Source organism: Oncorhynchus clarkii, chromosome 13 (assembly GCF_045791955.1).
Source record: "Oncorhynchus clarkii lewisi isolate Uvic-CL-2024 chromosome 13, UVic_Ocla_1.0, whole genome shotgun sequence".
NCBI classification, from domain to species: domain Eukaryota; kingdom Metazoa; phylum Chordata; class Actinopteri; order Salmoniformes; family Salmonidae; genus Oncorhynchus; species Oncorhynchus clarkii.
Window position 1 is genome coordinate 44,714,851 of NC_092159.1, and position 23,566 is coordinate 44,738,416.

General features: G+C 43.8%; 4 protein-coding genes across 4 annotated transcripts in view; 2 read left to right on the forward strand and 2 right to left on the reverse strand.

Annotated features, from left to right (window-relative positions):
• The first annotated feature begins 1,195 nt into the window (after nucleotides 1–1,195).
• On the forward strand, nucleotides 1,196–5,477 carry LOC139364844 (ER lumen protein-retaining receptor 3-like). The gene is made up of 5 exons (XM_071101983.1): nucleotides 1,196–1,605; nucleotides 2,841–2,941; nucleotides 3,033–3,191; nucleotides 3,919–4,171; nucleotides 4,270–5,477. Exons 1-5 carry the CDS (start codon nucleotides 1,515–1,517, stop codon nucleotides 4,311–4,313), a joined length of 648 nt encoding a protein of 215 aa, XP_070958084.1. The 5' UTR covers nucleotides 1,196–1,514; the 3' UTR covers nucleotides 4,314–5,477.
• A 1,184-nt stretch (nucleotides 5,478–6,661) lies between these two features.
• On the reverse strand, nucleotides 6,662–8,828 carry LOC139364845 (GTPase IMAP family member 7-like). Its single transcript, XM_071101984.1, has 2 exons — nucleotides 8,556–8,828; nucleotides 6,662–8,236 (listed from the first exon to the last, which is right to left on the reverse strand). Exons 1-2 carry the CDS (start codon nucleotides 8,614–8,616, stop codon nucleotides 7,197–7,199), a joined length of 1,101 nt encoding a protein of 366 aa, XP_070958085.1. The 5' UTR covers nucleotides 8,617–8,828; the 3' UTR covers nucleotides 6,662–7,196.
• Nucleotides 8,829–10,743: 1,915 nt separating this feature from the next.
• LOC139423967 (ankyrin repeat and fibronectin type-III domain-containing protein 1-like) lies at nucleotides 10,744–20,517 on the reverse strand. Its single transcript, XM_071175631.1, has 18 exons — nucleotides 20,401–20,517; nucleotides 18,124–18,497; nucleotides 17,652–17,907; nucleotides 17,147–17,347; nucleotides 16,891–17,004; nucleotides 16,693–16,790; nucleotides 16,425–16,515; nucleotides 16,103–16,210; nucleotides 15,744–15,843; nucleotides 15,365–15,494; nucleotides 15,131–15,250; nucleotides 14,709–14,930; nucleotides 14,439–14,605; nucleotides 14,028–14,193; nucleotides 13,652–13,814; nucleotides 12,460–12,626; nucleotides 12,156–12,354; nucleotides 10,744–11,953 (listed from the first exon to the last, which is right to left on the reverse strand). The coding sequence occupies exons 2-18, from the start codon at nucleotides 18,283–18,285 to the stop codon at nucleotides 11,187–11,189; spliced, it is 3,231 nt and encodes a 1,076-aa protein (XP_071031732.1). The 5' UTR covers nucleotides 18,286–18,497; nucleotides 20,401–20,517; the 3' UTR covers nucleotides 10,744–11,186.
• A 1,551-nt stretch (nucleotides 20,518–22,068) lies between these two features.
• The window catches only part of LOC139423968 (meiosis inhibitor protein 1), a 30,745-nt gene continuing 29,247 nt past the window's right edge, over nucleotides 22,069–23,566 (forward strand). Inside the window, exons 1-4 of the mRNA XM_071175632.1 lie at nucleotides 22,069–22,218; nucleotides 22,426–22,549; nucleotides 22,637–22,687; nucleotides 22,952–23,025. Coding sequence (XP_071031733.1) covers nucleotides 22,069–22,218; nucleotides 22,426–22,549; nucleotides 22,637–22,687; nucleotides 22,952–23,025 — 399 coding nt within the window. The remainder of the gene's footprint in view (nucleotides 22,219–22,425; nucleotides 22,550–22,636; nucleotides 22,688–22,951; nucleotides 23,026–23,566) is intronic.

Sequence of the window (23,566 nt, forward strand, 5' to 3'; positions counted from 1 at the left end):
TTGTTGTGAGCGCTGAGGGAACTTTATGCACTTGGCCAGATTATTCTGCATCTTTGTTGCATTCTTCACATATGATTTGGCACAGTATTTGCAAATGTACACAACTTTCCCTTCTACATTAGCTGCAGTGAAATGTCTCCACACATCAGATAGTGCCCGTGGCATTTTCCTGTAAAGATTAGAAAATCAGTTAGATTAAACAACTCCTTTTTAAGATAAATGTTTTAAAATGAAACATGTATGGAAACAGGTGAAATAAAACTCCTCAGTTAGCAAGCTAAAACCCACATGGAAGAAAAAAATAACTAGCAAAAATTGTTAACAAGTTAAACATGATTTAAACACACTTTGCTGTAGGTTACTACTTACTAGTTAACAAAAAATAATGTATGTCATAAAATATATTCACCCTACCCATTATTGCAATGATGTAGTCCTTGGCTCAGACAGTGTAGTTGTGTGGGCTCAATAGCATCTCATTAGTGTGCAAGATCTTGAGAATCAGCTGTACATGTGATGGAAGAATACACTGCACGTGATGGAATAATGCACTGTGCATGCAGAGGGTTGCAATTCCATTGAATTGGGGATAGTTGAACCAAAATATGACACAAGACCTAGAATTGCCTTTTGTATATCCCACAAAAAAGGTTCACTGTTATAAGCTAACTTTCTTGATGAATTTAAGCAAAATTCCCAGGTGTAACTTCTCATGGAAAATTTTGGGAAAAATTCCTGAAATTGACCCGGTTTCCGACCCTTTGCAACCCTAGTTAGGACACAGTAGGCTAAACTATATGCCAGGCTTCTTCTTAACTGGTGAACAAGACTATTAAGCCAAAAACATAATGGTAACTGCAGCCAACACTTTAATGTATGAACTACTTTCATTGAATGAACTATTTCCATTGAAGCAGACGGAGTACCTGATGTAAACATGAATTTCCCAAGCATTTAGGCCTACAATCATGAGTCTATGGGTATGGATAATGATGGAGTTATTGGCCACAACCAATACTACATAATAATGTCGTTTTATATCGAGAGATAGTCCTGTAAAATGAACTGTTTACTTACTGCTATTTGTCTCCATCTGCTGTTGAAGAAGGTCATATACGCACTATGTCTTAATGACAGCCCACTTCAGTGACATGCTCAGGCTTTCACGCCCCCGTCTGGCTGTAATTTGAGCGCCAGAGGCAATACGGATTTTGCAGAAACTGGCAGCCACGTCACCGCTACAGGTCTGACCAACTTTCCCAGCCCTTTGCGGAAAGTGCTGCAGAGGAATCCCTATGCAGAATATCTATAATGAACGTTTATGAGCATTTATAGTGATTTCCAAAGAACAAGAGGACATAACATTTGGGAACATTGGAGTTATTTTTTTTAGGGGAGTCTCATTTTACATACGTTATTGTTTTGACTTTGCCTGAAGACTACTTGGAGGCCTCATTCTTACAGATTTGTACCAATATTTCGACTCTTTCTTTTTGGAATACCAAAACAGCACTATGAATATCTTCCGTCTAGCCGGTGACGTGTCACATCTCGTTGCTATCATCATTCTATTTATGAAGATACGGAGGTCCAAATCCTGTGCCGGTATGTTGACAGTGGGATAATTTTGATATTCAGTTGTTTACAGGGAAGTCTTGCTGTTAATGATTTATTGACTTGCTCATTCATTGGCCTAAAATCTGTTTAACAAACTTGGGGACACATTGCCTGACGACTCAAACTGAATTCTCCCGCTGCTCTTTGTTCTTGTTCGCTAAATAGGCATAATTCATTTCTCAGAAGAAACTAACATCCGTTGTAGCCAGGCAAGCTGACACAGTGAAAAGGAATCCATATGTCCATCTCAATTGGGAAGTTGACCTCACACTCCTAGTACTGGTCTGCAACGCTCACATCATGTAAAACTCGTGGAGCACTCAACAGTTCATCTGTTACTTTGTTGCAACAATGTAACAACGCTCCTCGGTTATAATTGGTTACATTACATTGCAATATGTTGTGGTTAGAGAGTAAATCAATTTGACTAGTCCACTTCGACGCACAAGAATGTTACGTGGCAAAGAGTTCAGTCTAACCATATTTGCTTTGGTGGTCGCACCCTGGTCTGCTTTTGTCGCGAACCGGCTCAAAGCCCGTAACAAAAGGGAGACAACGTGGAGATAAAGAGTAACAAAACATATATTTATTAAATAAAGTAAACTAAGTACAATATACAATGGTGTGTGTAATCAGTAATCAGTAGTGTAAGTGAGTGTTTTGCATGCATGAATGTGATAATGCAGGGTGTTGAAAGGTGCCAAAGTAAACAACCAAAAGCCACCAAGATACACAACAAAAATCTATACAGTTGTCTGCATGGGGAGAGTCTCCTCCATGAATGGGGAAGTGGTGTATTTATCCTGGGACACACCGGGCCCAGGTGTTTCCCATGTAGATGACGACCCTCCCAACTCCGCCCACCGGCATCCTAATAAGGAAACAAGAACAAAGCGAGAATACGGCAGACAGAGTGGGAGGGTCGTCACAGCTTTCTACCTCAGATATCCGCATTGATGATGTTTTGCCATTCCCAGGTCATGAAATGAAATTGTTGCATATTTTTTTATTTAATTTTATTTAACTAGGCAAGTCAATTAAGAACAACTTCTTATTTACATTGACAGCCTAGGAACAGTGGGTTAACTGCCTTGTTCAGGGGCAGAACAACAGATTTTTGACCTTGCCATCTAGCAGCCTTTCAGTTACTGGCTCAACGCTCTAACCACTAGGCTACCTGCTGCCCCATACGTGAGATTAATGACTGTTGTGTGTTTCTGCAGGTATTTCTGGGAAGTCTCAGGTGCTTTTTGCATTAGTCTTCACTACAAGATACTTGGACCTGTTCACGAGCGTAATCTCCATCTACAACACAGTTATGAAGGTGAGGTAGACAATAGTATCCTACAAAGAAGCCAGCCAATCAATGATTTGTGTTCTAACCTAAACTCCTTCCTGCTGTCTTGTGTGCTCAGGTGGTGTTCCTGGCTTTGGCATATGCCACTGTGTACCTGATCTACATGCGCTTCAGGAGCACCTTCGACTCAGAGAGTGACTCATTCCGTGTTGAGTTCCTGCTTGTGCCTGTGGCTGGGCTTTCCTTCCTGGAAAACTATGCATTTGCCCCCCTGGAGGTAAATGTGCCAGGTTCAATACTTACTGAACATACAGGTAACTGCCAAAATAGAGAAGACACCAACTTAGTGTCTTAACAGGGCGTTGGGCCACCACCAGCTGCCAGAACTGTTAAATGCGCCTTGGCATAGATTCTACAAGTGTCTAGAACTCTATTGGAGCGACGCCATTCTCCCACAAGAATTTCTTCCATTTGGTGTTTTGTCGATGGTGGTGGAAAATGTTTCTCAGGCGCCGCTTCAGAATCTCTCATAAGTGTTCAATTGTGTTGAGATCTGGTGACTGAGACACACACACACACCCTTTAATCCCACCTTTGGGAAGCCTCTACTCAAATCATTGAGAGCTCCTCTAGGCATGATTGCCAAAATAATGGCCAACTGGGCATTTTTATACATGACCCTAAGCATGAGGAGATGGTTTAATAGCACATCATACTTGATGTGTTTGTACATGAGCATGTCAGACCTCATACTTGATGTGTTGGTACATGAGCATGTCAGACCTCATACTTGATGTGTTTGTACATGAGCATGTCAGACATCATACTTGATGTGTTGGTACATGAGCATGTCAGACCTCATACTTGATGTGTTTGTACATGAGCATGTCAGACATCATACTTGATGTGTTGGTACATGAGCATGTCAGACATCATACTTGATGTGTTTGTACATGAGCATGTCAGACCTCATACTTGATTGAATGCATATCTTTGGTGCACAGATCCTGTGGACCTTCTCCATCTACCTGGAGTCAGTGGCCATCTTGCCCCAGCTCTTCATGATCACCAAGACCGGCGAGGCAGAGTCCATCACCACCCACTACCTGTTCTTCCTGGGTCTCTACCGAGCCCTCTACCTGGCCAACTGGGTGTGGCGCTACCACACCGAGGGCTTCTTTGACCAGATTGCTGTGGTGTCCGGTGTGGTGCAGACGATTTTCTACTGTGACTTCTTCTACCTTTACGTTACTAGGGGTAAGTATGAGCCAGGGAGGGATGTTGACTTTGTATTGTATTTCTAGTACATATTTCATCCCATGTACCTTTCCCTCTTTGCCTTTGTCCCTCTCCAGTGCTCAGAGGAAGTGGAAAGATGTCTCTGCCCATGCCCATCTAAAGAGAGTCAGTGCTGTTTTAAGCGACAGTTGAGCAGTTCAGTAACTGAAAGCACCTCTGCCCTCCAATCATACTTAGTAATGGACTATAGTCTGCAGTGTCACAGTACCCCCTGTATACCCTGGGGGGTATATACTGTACCCAGAGGGCAACCGTCGTGTTGTTGGTACCTGGTGTGTTTGTTGGTGTGCTTTTCCCTAGACTAAAATGACCAAAGAACGATTGTCCTATGTTTTTGTGCATGAGTGTGTGGAACTGAATGTTAATGGGAATTGAGTAAATTGAATACTGTGGGATTTATTTTTTTTATTATACTTTTTTTTCATGGAGGCAGATATGGTCCCGCTTGAATTAGTCCAATGGAGTTTGTGCCTTATTTTTCCTTTTCTAGTAAATGGCATATTTGAATGTCGTATTACATCAGAATGGTGTAAACATTGTATATATGTGAGACATTTGTTCTGCTTTCCTGTCTTTTCACAATTTCTACATATAACAGTGACCAACCTTCAAGGCTTACATTGTTTCACCAAGCAGAGTTCATTGGGAGTCTTGTATTTAGGCTGCTATGGGCGATATTTGCCATCCTTGTCAAGCAGAGTTCATTGGGAGTCTTGTATTTAGGCTGCTATGGGTGATATTTGCCATCCTTGTCAAGAGTTGTGCTATGTTCTTCCCTTTATGATAATAAGTCCATGGAGATGCCATACAGAACGCACTGTCATGTATGTATCTCTTATATCCGTTCACTTCTTGACTGAACCAAGGTTCTTCTTAAATACGTTCTGTACTTTGATTTTACCAGTCATTTCCATTCCTTTAATATTAATGCATTTCATTAAGCAAAACTAATACACATTTGTGTGATGTCACAGTTCAATCTAAATATATTTTGTATTTGATGAGTTATTTCTCACTAAGTAGAGTTTATTCATATCTCAACATTAATTGACAACATTTTCAGACCAGGATTACAATGGCGAAGGCAGATTAATGCTTCAACAAAATGGAAAGTTACTTACACTAAGTATCTTGGTACTACTAAATTTGTATATGTGTGCCAAACTTTTACAACTGTGGTGCCCATGTTGTAATGATCAACATTTTAATACAAAGAACCTTCATCATTTGTAAATCAGGTCAGTAAAATGTATCTTTACTGGTTCATCAGGTTCTTCGTGTTGATTACTTTCAATTGTTTCATCACACCAGGATGTTTACTCCTGCATACTCACACTAGCGATCCACACCACTCAAAACCACACACACACAAGTGATTCACACCACTCAAAACCTCACACACACAAGTGATTCACACCACTCAAGACCACACACACACAAGTGATTCACACCACTCAAAATCACACACACACAAGTGATTCACACCACTCAAAATCACACACACACAAGTGATTCACACCACTCAAAACTACACACACACAAGTGATTCACACCACTCAAAACCACACACACAATTGATTCACACCACTCAAAACCACACACACACAAGTGATTCACACCACTCAAAACTACACACACACAAGTGATTTACACCACTCAAAACCACACACACAATTGATTCACACCACTCAAAACCACACACACACAAGTGATTCACACCACTCAAAACCACACACACACAAGTGATTCACACCACTCAAAACTACACACACACAAGTGATTCACACCACTCAAAACTACACACACACAAGTGATTTACACCACTCAAAACCACACACACAATTGATTCACACCACTCAAAACCACACACACACAAGTGATTCACACCACTCAAAACCACACACACACAAGTGATTCACACCACTCAAAACTACACACACACAAGTGATTCACACCACTCAAAACCACACACACAATTGATTCACACCACTCAAAACCACACACACACAAGTGATTCACACCACTCAAAACCACACACACAAGTGATTCACACCACTCAAAACCACACACACAATTGATTCACACCACTCAAAACTACACACACAATTGATTCACACCACTCAAAACCACACACACACAAGTGATTCACACCACTCAAAACCACACACACAAGTGATTCACACCACTCAAAACCACACACACAATTGATTCACACCACTCAAAACCACACACACAATTGATTCACACCACTCAAAACCACACACACCCAAGTGATTCACACCACTCAAAACCACACACACAATTGATTCACACCACTCAAAACCACACACACACAAGTGATTCACACCACTCAAAACCACACACACAAGTGATTCACACCACTCAAAACCACACACACAATTGATTCACACCACTCAAAACCACACACACACAAGTGATTCACACCACTCAAAACCACACACACAAGTGATTCACACCACTCAAAACCACACACACAAGTGATTCACACCATTCAAAAATTCACAGCACACTTACTTTTCTATTGAGTATTCAATAATGAATGCCTGTTTACTCCCATGGCACTATGGCAACCTGGTCAAATAGAATGACTTCCTCAACTGTCAGGGCTGGGCTTCTACTAAGGATGATGGTGGCAGTTCCATTACAGTGGTATTACACTGCATTTTGTCTTCTATTAACTCTTATTCACTTTCTGATCATTTACCTCCGTGAGTTAGTGCATTAATAGCTTCATCAACTATGACTGTCAATGGAAGAAAGTGCATCGGCGCTCTTTAGCAAGCCTGCCTTATGAAGTCATTGTGATGATTTTTTAGGGAACACAGTTGAGTGATAAATAAGTGTGTGAAACTAATTTGCACTTCAGAGACAGAACAAAATATACGGGTTATTTAAGACCCTCATCTTCTACCTGATAACCCAGCACCATACAGTGAATAATAGTGGATATTAAAAGTCCCTGTCAGTGTAGGAGAGTTTTGCGGTGTTTGTAAAGCACTTTACTTCCCTCTCTCACAGCTCCTCCCACCACTTTGGCAGCTGATGTGATTGACAGCGGTGTGGTAGCCAAAGCTGCTGCCCTCTCTATCGCCTTAACCTTTTTCACTGCTTTCCCTTTCCCTTTGCTTGTTACTCCAGCTCCCTCTGCCGCCCCCTTCCCCAGGGCAGACACCAGCTCACACCAGAACAACTTCTCTGCCTTCTTTCTGGCTGCCTCTTCCTCTCTTCTCCTCTCCTCCTCTTCCCTCCTTCTCATTCTCTCTGCCTCCGGTCCCTGAGTCTCTGGCCCTGTCTTCACCCCATCCTCCTCCTGCTTCAATGGAGTCATCCTACTCTCTCCCAGAATTCCTTCCTGCACTTCTCTGATGGCTCTCTCTGCCTCATGGTACATCAGGTTGGTGTAACAGCCACCTCCGTTCTGCGCCACCATCTTGTCTATCTTCTCCAGGAGCTCTGTGACCTGAGTGCAGTCTGTTATCTTGTTGCTGTTGTTGAAGACATGGTAGCCCCCCTGACATTTACTCACAAACTCCTGGAGCTCCTGGCTCTCCTTCAGGAAGTCTTCCATGCTTTTTCCCTGAAGCTGGTCACCCCAGGTGAACAGTACTACTGTGTATCTGAGGGCTCCTGGTCCAAAAGTGGCCTTAACCCACTCCAGGGCATCCCGCTCCTCCTGAGTGAATCTGCCAGGCTGAAGGGTCACCAGGAAGGAGTGGGGGCCAGGGGCGGACAGCACCACACAGCGTCCTGCCTCAGCCGTCACCTCCTGAGGGGAGAGGCGTGTGTCGAAGAACCCTGGGGTGTCGACCACAGTGAGGTTCCTCCCAGCCACAGTTCCACTCTGTCTGTCACACTGACCAGTTACAGAACATGAAGAGATGTCCACCCGGAATGCCTGCCTCCCTAGGATGGTGTTACCAGAAGAGCTTCTTCCTGCGCCTGTCTTCCCCACCAGTACCATCCTCAGCGCCCCACTGTCAGGCTCCGGTGATGCTTCACATGCTGTGACACAAATTACAGTCATTTATACTGACCTAACCAATCTAAAAGTGTAACCTACCTTGAAATTACTATCTGACATAGGCCTTCTGTTTTCATATGATCACCTATATAATATGCAGGTCGATTATATTTATAATGGTTGGGGGCTGAGAAATGTAGTTAGCCTACATTACAGATTTCTGAGTGATGCTGTTCATTTTCCGTGGAAGCTGTAAAAAAAAAAAAAGCTATACAAATGCCATCTTTTTTGATGCGCAATGGAAAATCTACCTGCTAGCAACAACAACAGTAGGCTATTATTGTTTCAATAGTCTCTCACCCAGATTCGAGGCAGCACATTCCAATGACGCCATCTCCACTGTCCCACATGAGTTAGCCATGGCGAACACGGCGGAACTATGGATTATCCGTGGAATACCTTAATATGCACTGGAATAAGAGGGTCCTGTCTTCGGTTGCGTTACTTGCGTATATTACCAGCGCTTCCTTATTCGTACGATAGTATTTTTTATTGAGAAATTAAATATATTTGTATCCATGTCCTTTTTCTTTTCACCCGTTTACATGCCCTATCTACGATGCAATGCTGCAGAGTCAGACCATGATGTCATTGTGATAATGCGCACACGCGACCAGACAGTCTGCGCTGACTAACTGGCACTGTAAACCTACCTGTGGTCAGTTCTTTGATCCTACACTGTCAACTTGCCGTTTATGCTTACATTTTGATATTCGCATATAGGGTGAATTCGGAAAGTGTGGGACGTCATATAAACTGGGACAGCTTTGTCCTGACGTGTTTATTTCTTGGTCTGACAAAACTATTATTACTAGACACTTGCAGACAAACCAAAATCACATCGCTTAATTTATGTGAGATCATAGTGGGGTGCAGAGCAAGCTTTAAACAGGAAGCTCACCCACTCCAAAGCACAAGGTAAGATCAGTGACATAACTGTTTTTGTGTTGATGTTAAGGTTATAAACATGTCATAAATAATTGCTCTCTGCCAAACTGAAAATAAGCATACTAGTACTTCGCGGGTTGACTCCAGTGGGGGCTGCTGATGGGAGGATGGCTCATAATAACGGAACAAATGGAATCGCATCAAATACATATAAACCATGTGTTTGATACCCTTTCAACTATTCCTCTCCAGCCATTACCCAGAGCCCGCCCTCCTCGATTAAAGTTCCACCACCCTCCTGTGGTTGACTCATAACCCGCGGTCCCCGAGGTTATATATGTAGGGCGGGCAGATTTAGTCGATTTGAATAAAGAGAAAACAGTACCTTAAAAAATCCATAAATGTATAATTATATTGCTATTTATATCTATAGGCTACATTGAATTTTTAGGGCCTAACAGTACACGCGCCCAATATCCTTACACGCCAATCGCCAAATGCTTTTGGGAACAGGCAGCACATTTTAAAGTCGATCCATGGAGGCAAAAGGGACAATGTCAGTTTAATTCAACAAAAGAAAAGCTGTGAAATGGAGAGTTGAAAATAAAGAGAAGGGAGGGCCAGAAATGTAACCGTTTGTAAAGATTTGGTGAAGTGGTAAAAGAGGATGATAGCAGTGCCGGCTATGTTATGTGTGATGATTGTGAGGCTCTATACAAATTCGACAGTCACAAGATGGGGACTTCAAATAGGCCTATGGCACTTCAAGGGAACTGTTGGCCTACCCCAGAACAGCCTCAATTCATCGGGGCATGGACTCTACAAGGGGTTGAAGGCCTTCTCCCGGGATGCTGGCCTATGTTGTCTCCAATGCTTCCCACAGTTGTGTTTCAGTTGGCTGGATGTCCTTTGGGTGGTGGACCATTCTTGATACACAAGGGAAACTGCTGAGCGTCAAAAACCAGCAGGGTTGCAGTTCTTGACACAAACTGGTGGCCTGGCACCTATTACCCTACCCAGTTCAAAGGCCCTTACATTTTTTTTATTTCCCATTCCCCTCTGAATGGCACAAATACACAATTCATGTCTCAATTGTCTCAAGGCTTAAAAATCATTTTGTAACCTGTCTCCTCCCCTTCATCTACACTGATTGAAGTGGATTTAACAAATGACCTCAATAATGGATCATAGCTTCACCTGGATTCAGCTGGTCAGCATGTCATGGAAAGAGCAGGTGTTCTTAATGTTTTGTGCACTCAGTGTATAGTCCTGCGGTTGGGGATTATTTTTTGACTATTTTAATTAGAAAAAAATCTAAGTAAGGTACTTAATTGTTACCCAGAAATGATTTGATATTGAGATAGAAAAAACTGCATTGGACCTGTAATATTGGCATTTTGAATTGATATCCTCACACATATCCTCACCTTAATACCCAGTGTGTGTAACCTTCTCAAATACACACCCGTTTCTGAAAAGGATCATGTAAAAAAAAAAATACAACAAACTTTTTTCTTAGAAATAAAATGTGGAACAACACAAATACAGCTGAACATATTTTGATTTGGTCATTTCATAAAGATAAACCATTCAACTGATTTTACTGTAGACTAGCTAGTTGTGTGTTCAAAGGACACAAGTGCAACAGGTTAATAGAGTGCAATACGGTGAAGGGTATTTTACATTGAACAAAAGAGAATAGCATTTGTGGATATAGACAATCATACATCAATTCAGTTTAATACAAGTTGCAACAGGGAGACTTCTCGCGTACAGAAGCACAGAACATGTCTACCGGGCCTCTTGGAGACAGGCCCTTTATATCACCACTGGAACAACTACAGAGAGTCAGATAATGTGATGAGAAAACAACAAATGAATATCCCACCGTTTGCCACACAATATCCCACCGTTTGTTAGTTAAAGGCACTAAAAGCATATTAAGAATTTGTTGAGAATTGGTTGTCAAATTCTTCGAGAGGCACGATGAGTAAGTACAATGTATTTCGGTGTAACGTTCAGTTCTAATAATATCTGGATACATCAGGATGCCTGGTTAGAGGAGTTCACCCACTTAACCTGGCTCCTGGCTGGCATGCTGCCCCCCCTGTTGCCAGCATGTACCATAGTGTCCTCTGTAGGTAAATCCCAGCTCTGGGCAGGTGTGGTCCTCACAATGGGAAGAGGGGCAGATGTGGCCAGCCTGTCTAAATGACCTGAGAACAGTGTATCTGCACAGGTTCTGTCTCCTAAACTAAGGCCTGCTGTCAGTGAGTTCGTATCATGATGCACATCAGAGAGGGAGCAACCCTTAGGTCCACTCTTCAAGTCAGAGTTTAGTCCAAAGAAAGCCTCGCTTTCACCGACTCCAAGACTTAAACTGTCAAACATATCCATCCTCCCAGGTACAGGGTCCTCCTCCCTCTCTTCATCTATCAGACTCAGTGTGGGGAAGATGATGTCCAGCTCTGGTAGAGGCGGGATCACATCACTGACAAAACTGTGAGGATACTCCAGTTCTCCACTGTAGGCAGCTGGCAGGTTCACAATGTCATGATCTGCCACTTCTGATTGGGCCATAATGTTATGATATACCACTTCTGATTGGGCCACACTGTCGAACCCAACTCCTGACTGGTCCAGGCTGTTGAACGCCACAACAGGCTGTTGGGCACTGAGGTCCACGGGGTACCCCCCTTTGCTAGCCCCCTCAATTAAACCCACAGCCTTTTCATGGACCCCCGGGATACATATTGGCTCAGAGATCCCACTGCTGACACCAACGTCTGTAACAGTACAGGTAATGCTCTCTAGAGGCAGTGAGAGGAGAGGGCCAACAGAAAGGAGAGTTAGTTACATCAAACAGACAAAGGAAGTGACTGAATATCAAACTAAGGAATTAAGTGCATCACAATATAAAACAATTTTCTTCTCACCCCTGCCTGCTCTCTAATGCTCCAATCAAAGACAGTGCATAATGAATTAACTACATCTACTACATTAACAAGTCACCTGATATTTTATTTTGAGAGAGTATGCGCTGGGGCCAGACTCTGGTGGTAGGCCTGTCATCCTCCTCATCGTCTGGGCAGGCAGGTGGGTCTCCTCCCATGACCAGGCCCAGAGGCACCGCCCCCACCCACTGTTTAGAGCGGACACACTGCAGGACATCCATGATCCACCGGGCCTCACGCCACACCACCTCAAGACTCTAAACAGGGCAAAGGGACAGAGAGGCAAGGGGGCTCATTCCCTCTCATACACACATACTGTCCTCCTTTGATATCTATTTCATTACTCTCTATGGGTAGTCTACCTGTGAGAGCTGAGTGATGTGACCAAGGCGGTCTCTGGCCTCCTGCACCTCCTTCGTGTCCAGAGCTTCTCGCAAAGCCTGCTGGGACAGATGGGCGTCCAGCTCCAACCGAACCCAGACCTGACAGTACTGAGACAGGAAGTCTTGCTCGTATGTCCAGAAGTGCACTGTGAGACGGGAGGATTAGACAGAAAATAAAGAGAAAAATCTAAGCTCACCACCACTGACCGTTTACTCTGAGCCAAAACATAAATGGCATGACATCTTATATTCGCTATGTTGTCCATTAACCTTTCCCTCAACGTCAATAAGACCAAGGAGCTAATCGTGGACTACAGGAAATGGGGGGCGAGCACGCCACGAGACAGGGCTGCAGTGTAGCAGGTCGAGATCTTTAAGTTCCTCGGTGTCCAAATCACTAAGGACTTCAAATGGTCCACACACACACAAACAGTCGTGAAGAAGGCACGACAGAGCCTCTTGCCCCCCAGGAGGTTGAAATCCTCAAAACGTTCTACAACTGTACTATTGAGAGCATCTTAACTGGCTGCATTACTGCTTGGTATGGCAACTGCACCGACGTCGACCACATGGCACTACAAAGGGTGGTGTGGACAGCCCAGAACATCACTGGGGTTGAGCTCCCTGCCACCCAGGACCTCTAAATCAGGCGGTGTGAAAGGAAGGCCCAGAAAAATGTTAAAGACTCCAGCCACCCCATAGACTGTTCTCTCTACTTCCGCACGGCAAGCACACATGCACACACTTCATTTGCTCACACACACACATAACATGCACATACATTCATACTAACTCTACACACGCGCACACACTCACATACAATCATCAAATACACTGCTGCTACTCTGTTTATCATATATCCCGATGCCTAGTCACCTTACCCCTATACATATCTAACCCTCCCACTCAGGTATCCCTGCACATTGTAAATATGGTATTGGCACTGATCCTAGAACTGATCCTGTATATAGCTTACTTACGTTCTCATATTCTTCTTATTTCTATTTCTGTGTTTTTGTTCTACTTTACTTTTTATTACTTTTTTTATACTAATACTGATATTGATTACTGCATTGTTGGGAAAGAGCAAACAAGAAAGACATTTTACTGTACTTGTGCGTGTGACACTAAATACTCGAAACTTAAACCCAACCCTGGCACCAATACATACCCAGCTCAAAGATCTGCAGTGGCATTGTGAGGCCTGGTTCCTTGGTGCCCACTAGGGGCCAGTAGCTAGAACTGAAGTCTTCACTAGGGGGCAGTAGGAGCAGCATGGACATCTTATCCCCAAACTGCAGCAGCTCCCGAGTGTACACACCGTACTGATACGCCTGTAGGAGAGGAGAGCAGGGAGAAAGAAGTGATGATCAGAGGATGAGGAGAAGAGGTGAAGAACATTGAGAGAGAGAAAAAGAAAAAAGAAAAGAATAGAGAGAGAAGACAAGAGGAGGTAAGAGTATGTATCATGTATCACATGATACAGTATAACATTCAAATGAGATCTAAAAGCATGTGAGTTGGAGAGTAAGTGAAACCATGGTTACCCTGTAGAGGGGGATGTTGAGCTTTGTCAACAGGAGAGTGACAGCGGCCCTGAGTGACCTCACAAACTCCCCCAGCCCAGAGATGTCCATCGAGGTCTCATCCTCACCCTCTGTGTCCTCATTGGCTGTTAACATGTTGTGGCTTTGTAACCACGCCCATTCATCGCTAAAAGAAAAATGCAGCCCAAGACACATCACAAGGAACTATCATTAGCAATTATCTCATCTGACCAGTCAGTAATCCTTAAAAACACTAGACAAACATTGAGGACACACTTCATTCTAAGTATTATACCGTAGTCCATTCATCATCAGCTATACCAGGTCAGAACAGTTTAAAAGTCAGTCTGTATGTGGTAGTGCATACTGAACTCAGTGGTAAGCTCAGTCGTAGTATGTTAGCTGTGTTACCGGGACACATGGGGATTGTGGCGCATTCTGGCGTGGCATAGCAGGTTGGGCAGCCTCTGGGGCACTAGAACCCTGATCTGCTCCACTGTGCTGCACAGCTTCAAGATGCCCACGTACAGGCCAGGCTGTGCCCACTGGACACTGCGTCTGTGGAAGGACACTTTCTCCTGGTGAGGGACACAGAGAAAGGCATTGTTGTATTAGCACAATAAGAAGCCTTACTACTGTGTATAAACACGAGCACACAGTGTTCCAGCCAGGAAGGGTCACCTTGAGCTGCTCTGTGAGGGTGTCCATGGCAGTAGGCTCTGGGAGTAGAGGGGTCCTGCTCCTGATCTTCTCCAACCAGGCCAGGGGGACCCAGTGGAGAGGGAGGTCTGTGGGTTTTGTGTGGGCCGCACAATCCTTAACTGTCACCAGCAGGACATTACCCTGCCTGTCCTTCAGAGGCTCATAGTACACCTGCCCCAAGTCTACTGTCCCCAGGGAGGACTGCAGAGAGAGGCAGGGAAGGAGAGAGGGAGAAAAGTATGAAATATTTTAATAGAAATAGTGAAAAGGAAAGCAAACGAGAAACAGGCAGTGAAAGAGAAAGCTCACAGAAAATGTTGTCTCTTCATCTTTGCTAGGTGCTTGATTGATGAGAAGGTCATGTACAGTGACCTATCAGTATACATTATCCTTTTTTTCACCTGTAGTTGTGCTACAGCCTGCAAGATATTGTGCCTGTTCTGAAGTAGTGATGAAGAGGAGGAGAGAGCGGAGGAGAGGGCCTGCTGGAGCCAGGGCACCTGTTGCCACGCACAGGACAACTGTAAGAAAGAGAGAGAGAGGGATAGAAAGATAGAAAATAGACCATGTAACTTTGGAACATATATTTCATACAGGTATACCTGCCAAAGTATTCAATTAGATTGACAGCTAACCTTGGCAAACCAAAGAAAGTCCTGAGAGATGGAGGTGGAGCAGCACTGGATCTCCACCAATGGGAGCTGGTCATCTGCTGTGACCAAGATGTTTTCCTTTCTGTAGAACACAGTTGCCAGGTATACACCCCTAACAATGAGACAAAGAGGAAGAACAGAGGAGAGAATAAGATTAGTTTCATCCTAACGAGGGAAGACAGAAGAAAACTGAATAGAGAGGTAGGTGCAATAAAGAGAGAGCAGAAAGGCACACTTGTTTGAAGAGTAGGGGATGTACTGAGGGAACAAAGACAGAGTGGGATCTTTCTCTAAATGTAACCATGGGAGAGGTTAGTGGCAGAGATACATAGTTGTTGGGTGAGGAGCACTGCTATCTCACCTCTGTAGGAGACGGACAAACTTGGTGGCTGACTGGAAGAGCAGCTTCAGGCTGCGAGACATAGACAGGCGCTTACTGGGGCTCTGGGGCTTGCAGCTCTCTATGGGCCACAGGACAAAGGAATGAGACATTCAGACATGGAGGACCATGTGAAAGAGCCAGAGTATTATTTTGAGTGACTGATACTGTTTACTTTCTCGTGTATTATACAGGTGTATATAAAAAAAATATATATTAAAAAAATTAATGTACAAGGATGTTGATCTTACACAAATCATTTGAATAGTATATTAATTCCCTTTGTATGAGAGGCAGAACTGAGATGCTGTATCTATGTTATGGTTCAAGAAGTACACTACCTATACAGTATCCCTTGTAGTGTGGCTCTCTCGTCTGCTCCAACAGTCTCCTGGCTAGAGCCTCCTTGTTCCTGCTTGGAGTTTTCACTCCCATACACTCCCTCCAGCCTGCAGAGGGAGACACAGCCCACCAGCGTTCACTGATACTCATTGTGGAGTCATATGATCCAAGGTCAGCTGTTTTCTTCAAATGGCTGAGATTGGTATTTGGGGAGCTGATTCTTGATCTGTGATTAGGGTCAACTTCTACGCAGAGCATTGATGACAATATAGAATATCGGAAAGCTCTTTTGTCTGGCTGTCTGCAGTTCCATTTACTCACTGGAGGGGGCAGCACTGACTGGGCTGGAGCTCTGAGCCGGGCCCCATCCCTTCACATTGTAGGCGGTCACTCTCACAAAGTAGTGCATTCCCTAAGAGACCAATACATTATCATCATGACTTAACCTTACGAACAGGCAGACCAGGGCAAATAACTTTACATTGTAGTTGTTAATTTATGCAGGTAACTGAGAGAGTTGAGGTTAAGTGCCTCCTAGCCTCAGGGTGTCCTGGTTCAGGAGATGTGACCGGGTTCGCGTGTCTCTTACTGTCTTGAGTCCTGTGATGCTGTGGACGGGGGTCTTAGTGTCGATCACCTGGGCTGAGCCAAGTATACTCTTGAAGTTGGCAGAGGTGCTCCATTCCACTGTAGGAGGTGACAGGAAGAGAGACACGGATGTATCTATGATATTGAGGACTGAGTTGTGATTGCAATAGTGATTAGAGTTGGAGTAGTAGAACCCCACCTCTGTAGCGGGTGATCAATCCAGTGGTGATACCGGTTGGCTCTCGAATGGACACAAACAGGGAAGAGGCACTAGTCACAAACAGTGACACGCTACTGGGTGGGCCAGGGAGGTCTAGAGGACACAGAGAGATGGAGAGACACATCGACAGTAAACACAGACTTGGAGCCAAAAGTACATAACATAAACGAATCAATGAGACTGGCTTGCGTGCATCATACTTGTCCTTCATCACCCCTGACCCCTAGCCTCTGACCTGTGTGGTGGAAGCTCTCCCTCATCCTGCAGTACAGCTGCTGCCGCAGAGTCCAGAGGTGGAGCTGCCTCTGTATGTCGGCCTGCACATGTGGCCCCGCCCCTGCTCCACCCAGTAGCTCCTCCCTCCTGTCCTCCACCTGCCTGTCAGCCAACATCACCAGGGCATCCAGCTTGCACAACCACTCCGCTGGAAGACACACTGAGAGAAAGGGAGGGAGGTAGGGAGAGAGAGAGAGAGAGAGAGAGAGGATAGAGAGTGGGAGAGAGAGATAATAAAATGTTTTGCATTGTTTACACAGTGTGGGAACAAGATAGAGGGAAAGGGTGACAGGAATTATATCTGTAAACATTACATTAAAATATCACTCACTAGTAGTCATTACCCCAAAATAATAATGTCTTAATGTACTGGATGAACCATTGTTTGTGTGAAATGTGTACAACTGTTACTTGACCATCTCTTGATTGCACTGATTCAATCTACGTCACTGTGTAAGACTCACAGACGGGGTTGTGTCTGGCTCCTGCCTTGGTCAACACGTGCAGCAGAGGGGAGTTCTGGGTTAGAGCAGCCACGTCCAGAGGTACCAGGCCCTGCTCACTCACTCTGTTTACACCTTTCTCCCTCTCTCTTTCCCAGTCCTTCTCTTTCTTATCTTTATCCCGTCCTCCTCCTCCGCCACACACTCTGTCCCTGAATAGCAGGCTCTGCACCGCCAGGGTGTCCTCATTCTCCACTGCCTCCCACAGGTTCTTATACTAATACAGGGGAAGTAGAGGGGGATTGAGTGAGAAATTAGAAACAGGCACATGGAGGGATACAGGGTAAGAGGGTACATCGTCATGGGCATGGCAGAAAAATGCAAGAAGAAAATGTTACTTTAGATGATAGTATGGAACAACAATATTAGACAATTCTCAAAGATAAAACACCCAAAGTGATTCCATAATTCACTTTCTCTCAGGATGTCTTACTGTGTGAGGGGCCTTGCATGGATGTTTCGGCATGTCTGTCTCTCCGGAAAAAGAGGACTCTCCGCCCCTCAGCCTGACCGACAGGTTTCTGTAGATGCGTTTAGGCGAAACGGGACCCAGAGAGCGCCGCCGCTGTGGCGGGTTTCTCACCGACACAGACATACAATAGATGGCACACACACAATTGGTAGAGAGTGTGCACAGCAGGATACGGGAGTTACAGGGGACGAGGTTGGAACAAAAGAGAAGAAGGTGGATGGATGATGGAGAGGTCACAGAGAGACAGCCTGAAGAGAGGAACGGTTCACGGGGGAGGGAGAGGGGGAAGAAGGGAGGATGAAGGGGGTTTGAAACAGGAAGAGGTCTTTAGAGGACTAGAATGGAGTGATACAGTAGGAATAAGATGGAGGGAAAAATAGATAGAAAAACAAAAAACAGAACAAAGTCAGTCTTACTGTCATCTTACCAGCCGTTAAAACGGTTGCAGAAATGTATCACTACTTAGGGGAACCTGGGTTGAGTTGAGCAGCACTGCGTGTTGGTGGATAAGCGGATCAAAGTTACAATGCCTGAGCAGAGCAGATGGAAAATGTCTCACGGAAGTTAGAATATCTCACTCTTCTCCCCTTTGTTCCTACTCTCTAGTTTAATGCCTTATGGCTTTTCTTCCTACTCAATGGAGTCTCTGCACAAAGCAATCCCACCATCAATCTAATGGAGGAAAGGAAGTCTACAGAGTGCACGGTAAACGCTACTACACTGAGTGCTCCTGAGATCAAACATGTCATACATACAGAACCATTTATCTGCCCTCACATTTGCCTTTATCGTGTCTTACATTAGTGATGGATAATTGTCTATTCTTCTTCACCTCTTTTCAGACAGGAAAAACCAGCAGCATTGTATCCTGCAGCGTTCAGTCTTCATAATCCAGCTGCACACTTGCCTTCCAAAAGCCCCCTGACACTTTTTTGTTGCTTTGACCAAAATGCTCTCTTTCACTTTTATTTTCTCTCCTCAGTCACTACACTCTCTTCCATCCTCTCCCTCTCTCTTCTGCCCTTTTCAACTCCTCAGCTTTCCACTTACTTCCATTTACATCATAGTGTTATTCAGACACAAAATGCATCCCTGGCAAGAGATGCCCCTACTCCATCTTTCTGTCAAAGCTTCTTTTCCCTCACCCATTTCCCCTCCTCCCTCATTCTAATGGAAATGAAAGCCACATGCAATCTTCATGTCTGACTGGTCATGTTCTGACTAACTACGTTGTGTCTCCTAGAGAAAGTGAATTCTCCCTGATCTTGTACTGGTACTGTGGCACTTTGCTGTGGCCACGAAGGCACCTGGTGTCCCCAGCTGGCATTCTGTACCTTTTATTTGCCCACATGTGACATAACAATCCCTCACTCCTCTTACCACCTGCATTGCCTTCTCATGCATAGGGAAAAGATAAGGGTGAGACCTCCTCACTGTTATTGGTAGATTCAGTTCTATTGTTTGTTCATTGTGCATTTCATCTCTTATGGAAAGTGCTGATCTGTATCTGTGAAACTGGTTCAGTGAAGGGATTAGTGTTTATGCTGCATGGAGGTGCCAACAGATACCAATCACTGGACAAAAAGACTTAATGTAAACAACAATTGACATTCAGTAATTAGAGTTGATATTGAAGCTTCTATGAAGTAGCATTAACATAATGCTATGCAGAGTGTCATTATTATAAATGTATTCCATTCTGTTGTGACTTTTTTGTAGGCCTAAGCATTTGCTTGATAACAGACAAAGCAATGTTTCACAGTAAGTCTATACATAAATATTATTTGACTCATTCCTGGCACCAGGAAGTGATGCTGTTACTCGAAAGAAACGAAATAATTGCGTGAACCAAATAAGGAAACGTTGGAAGATTTTGTATACATACAGATAATGAATAAAACATCCCTGAAACATTACACAAGCATCTGACAGCAGCCAAAGCGCAAATGCAACAGTTATGCCTATGTAATAAATACACAGTTGTTTGAGTTAATGAAAGTTTAGAAAATGACCCAATTAGAATAGAATGCACAACATCATATTCAGCATGCACATCGCATACAAACGAATTTAAAAACAGTGGAAAATTACAAATGAGTTTAAAAATATATTTTTTATATATACCCTATTGCAATAATCCACTCGAATCCTATGGCTTCTGTAACAACCTGGTTGTGTGTTGTATTATGAATTATTAGGCAGGTAAATATGTTAGATTAAATGTATACAAGACAATACCTTCCGTAGATGTAAGCTCCTGCTTCCCCCTTGTCACATATTACACCACAAACACCACGAAAGCGTCAATTAAAAGTCAATAAATTAGTCCTAAAGTTACGATAGCAATCGGAATTCACTCATCCCTCTCAGTGCGGTTAATCCCCTTTTATGAATTTTCACTTCTCACGGTCAAGCGAACCTGCTGCTGGGACGCTCAACATACAATTTAGTACCTCACGCCCCTCCCATCTCTCCCTCACTTTCTCTCTCTCCTTCACATATGCTGAGGCTTACATTCATGGACCAATTCAGAATGAACATTATTATACAGCTAGATAGATAAAGGTAGATAAAGTAGTGGCTCCATATCAAAAGGCTAATGTTAATAGATTCGTCAGTTACTTTGCATCAATAACCTAATTGGCAAATGTAAGTATATTACTAAATGTGAAATAAGTAGCTAATACAATGATAAAATGTTATTGTGAACCCGTTCTACAGAACCATCCATGTATTACATTCTGAAGGCTCTTATTTTTGCCTCCACATTAGTCACTCAGTCTTTTTTGGCTGGTGGTCACAGACCTATGGTGTCTCTAAGCAACGTCAGTCTTGTCTGTCACTTCGACAGGAAGCTGAGCATCACACAGACTGAGACACACACTGTGACATGATTCAGAGCAACAGCCCATGGGCCCTATGTATGAAGATGAATGGTGATATGAACATCTGAAGAAATGCAGACCCCAGCTTCAAAGATCTGCCTGTGCAGATCAGAGCACTCAGATCAAAGCAAATGAGAGATTGTGATTTTGTTGTAGGTCCAAATCCCCTCTTCCATCACCTTGACAGGAGTCAGATCACTAACTCGCTCTGGTCCAGGGAGTTACGTGCGGCCGAGCCTGCCATTATGACAGGCCACCAGCAGTGCAGTGGGCTTGGGTTGGACAAAAACGTATTTTATTCCTGGCTTCAATACTGCCACAGGCAGTGCACTTGTTTTTGGTCGCAGGTTCAAATTCGGCTTGAAATAAAGATACCTATTTCTGTAGCAGTCCAAATATCAGGGTAGCCTAGTGTTTAGAGCGTTGGACTAGTAACCGGAAGGTTGCAAGTTCAAACCCCCGAGCTGACAAGGTACAAATCTGTCGTTCTGCCCCTGAACAGGCAGTTAACCCACTGTTCCTAGGCCGTCATTGAAAATAAGAATTTGTTCTTAACTGACTTGCCTGGTTAAATAAAGGTAAAAAATAATACAAAATAAAAATTGGTTGAGCCAGAAATGAGCCTTGCTGTCACATGATTCACTATTGACAGTTTTGCCGCGAACATCAGTAGCTAGTTAGCTACATGACTTTCTTTAGAGAAGGTTAAATCTCTGACTTCTCTAGCAACTTGGGTAGACTTGATCGCTTTGTTTGTAATAACATTATTTAGCGGCAGTTAGTTATTTAAGACAACGTTAACCTATTCATTTTGACCCATTTTCTGGCAGTTTAAATAAAACGAGTAAATTATCTCCGGTGACAGTCGGCTAGCTAAGCTAAAGTTAGCTAAAGTTAGCGAGCATCCGCGGTAGGAAAGGCAAGAAGGTAGGTTACAATACATTTATTTTAGATACATTGAAATATGACCAGTTACACAATAAAACAAACCATTCTGGTCTGCATTGATTTTCAGGGTGAAATGACGAGCGTGGACGTGATTTATGAAAAGATTCACTTCAGGCACGATCCGAAATGGTCTGTTCGTGTTCGCATGGGTCACCCGGACCAGGGCGGCTTGATGATCTGCGTCGCTTGTGTCATTGAGATGATGGAAAGCAACAACGTTGCGGTATGATATCTAAATATTCAACATGTTTTATTAACCACATATTGGTATTTCTGCTACAACAGCTAACATGAGCTGCCATCAACCCTTATTATGCACTTGGCTACACCTGTGGTTCCATCATTTGTTTTACTCTGAGTGTCCAGGGTATCTTGAAAGGCGCAAATAAAATGTATTATCATTATAATGACATCTCTTGCCCTTCAATAGTCTGTGAGAAAGTCTGTGGCGCTGTCAGGGATCAGTGGGATCCTGAAGAGCTGTCCTGGGGCTCTGAAGGAGCTGCTACTGCAGGACCACAGGGTCTGTCTGCATTTCACAGCATCTTTACTGGGTAAGAAAGATACACACACGCACACACACACAATCAAACAAAGCCTTGCTTTATCTCTACCATTATTTGACTCTGTTTTCCATACAGGGATGCTTCACACAGTAGAGGACCCAGCCACTCTGGAGCAGGCCATACAGGGTAAGAGGAAAGCTTAAATGGCCTGATTATACACACGGCCACTTGAGAATGCTCACTCTTTACTGACTAAATCATAATATCTTTGTACTATTGTCTCAACTTGTACCTCATGTCAGCACATTCTATAACATGACCTGGTTCATTGGCTCTCCTAGTCTGGGTTAAAGAGAGATATAGGTTGTTGAGTGCCTCAGCAGAATTGTTAATTAGAGTGTTGTTGGTTATGGAACCCCCCCCTCTCTCTCTCTGTGTGTCTTGGTCCAGTGCTGGTTCAGCTGCTCTTGGAGTTACAGAGTGAACAGTATGTGTGCTATATCCTGGATGAGATAGACACACAAGTGAGTAATATCACACATACAGGTCTATCACTGTCTCTCTGTTCCAAATTCACTCAGAAACAAAGAGACAGGAATAAATGCCAGATAGAATCTCATGCCTACCCATCGTTTGTACACTAAGCTTGTCGATAGACTTGGATTTTCCACCGTTTTGGTCATCACTTTATTGGCTTTGTCTGTTAATATTAACATGTTTCTCTCAGTCCAACACTCTCGGTCCAACACTCCATGCTTCTACACCTGCATTGCTTGCTGTTTGGGATTTTAGGCTGGGTTTCTGTACAGCACTTTAAGATATCAGCTGATGTAAGAAGGGCTATATAAATACATTTGATTTGATTTGGATTTGATCTTTACACCAGCAGATGACTGGGTCTAGTACCAGAGACACACACACACACACACACACACACACACACACACACACACACACACACACACACACACACACACACACATCAGTTGGGTAAAGCCAGCTTGTTTGGTAAACAGTTGAAATGTTGGCTCTGTAGTCTGTGTTGTTGTGTCACCTTGGGAAACA

Bases quoted from the DNA above. Each gene is read 5' to 3' on its own strand.
- LOC139364844 (XM_071101983.1), top strand. From the start codon at position 1,515: ATGAATATCTTCCGTCTAGCCGGTGACGTGTCACATCTCGTTGCTATC. The intron at 1,606-2,840 runs GTATGTTGACAG...GTGTTTCTGCAG, and splicing joins GAGGTCCAAATCCTGTGCCG to GTATTTCTGGGAAGTCTCAG. The intron at 2,942-3,032 runs GTGAGGTAGACA...TTGTGTGCTCAG, and splicing joins TCTACAACACAGTTATGAAG to GTGGTGTTCCTGGCTTTGGC.
- LOC139364845 (XM_071101984.1), bottom strand. From the start codon at position 8,616: ATGGCTAACTCATGTGGGACAGTGGAGATGGCGTCATTGGAATGTGCT. The intron at 8,237-8,555 runs GTGAGAGACTAT...TTTGTGTCACAG, and splicing joins ATGTGCTGCCTCGAATCTGG to CATGTGAAGCATCACCGGAG.
- LOC139423967 (XM_071175631.1), bottom strand. From the start codon at position 18,285: ATGTCTGTGTCGGTGAGAAACCCGCCACAGCGGCGGCGCTCTCTGGGT. The intron at 16,211-16,424 runs GTGAGTAAATGG...CTCCCTCTGCAG, and splicing joins AGTCAGTGCTGCCCCCTCCA to GCTGGAGGGAGTGTATGGGA. The intron at 15,844-16,102 runs GTAGTGTACTTC...TGTGGCCCATAG, and splicing joins CTACAAGGGATACTGTATAG to AGAGCTGCAAGCCCCAGAGC.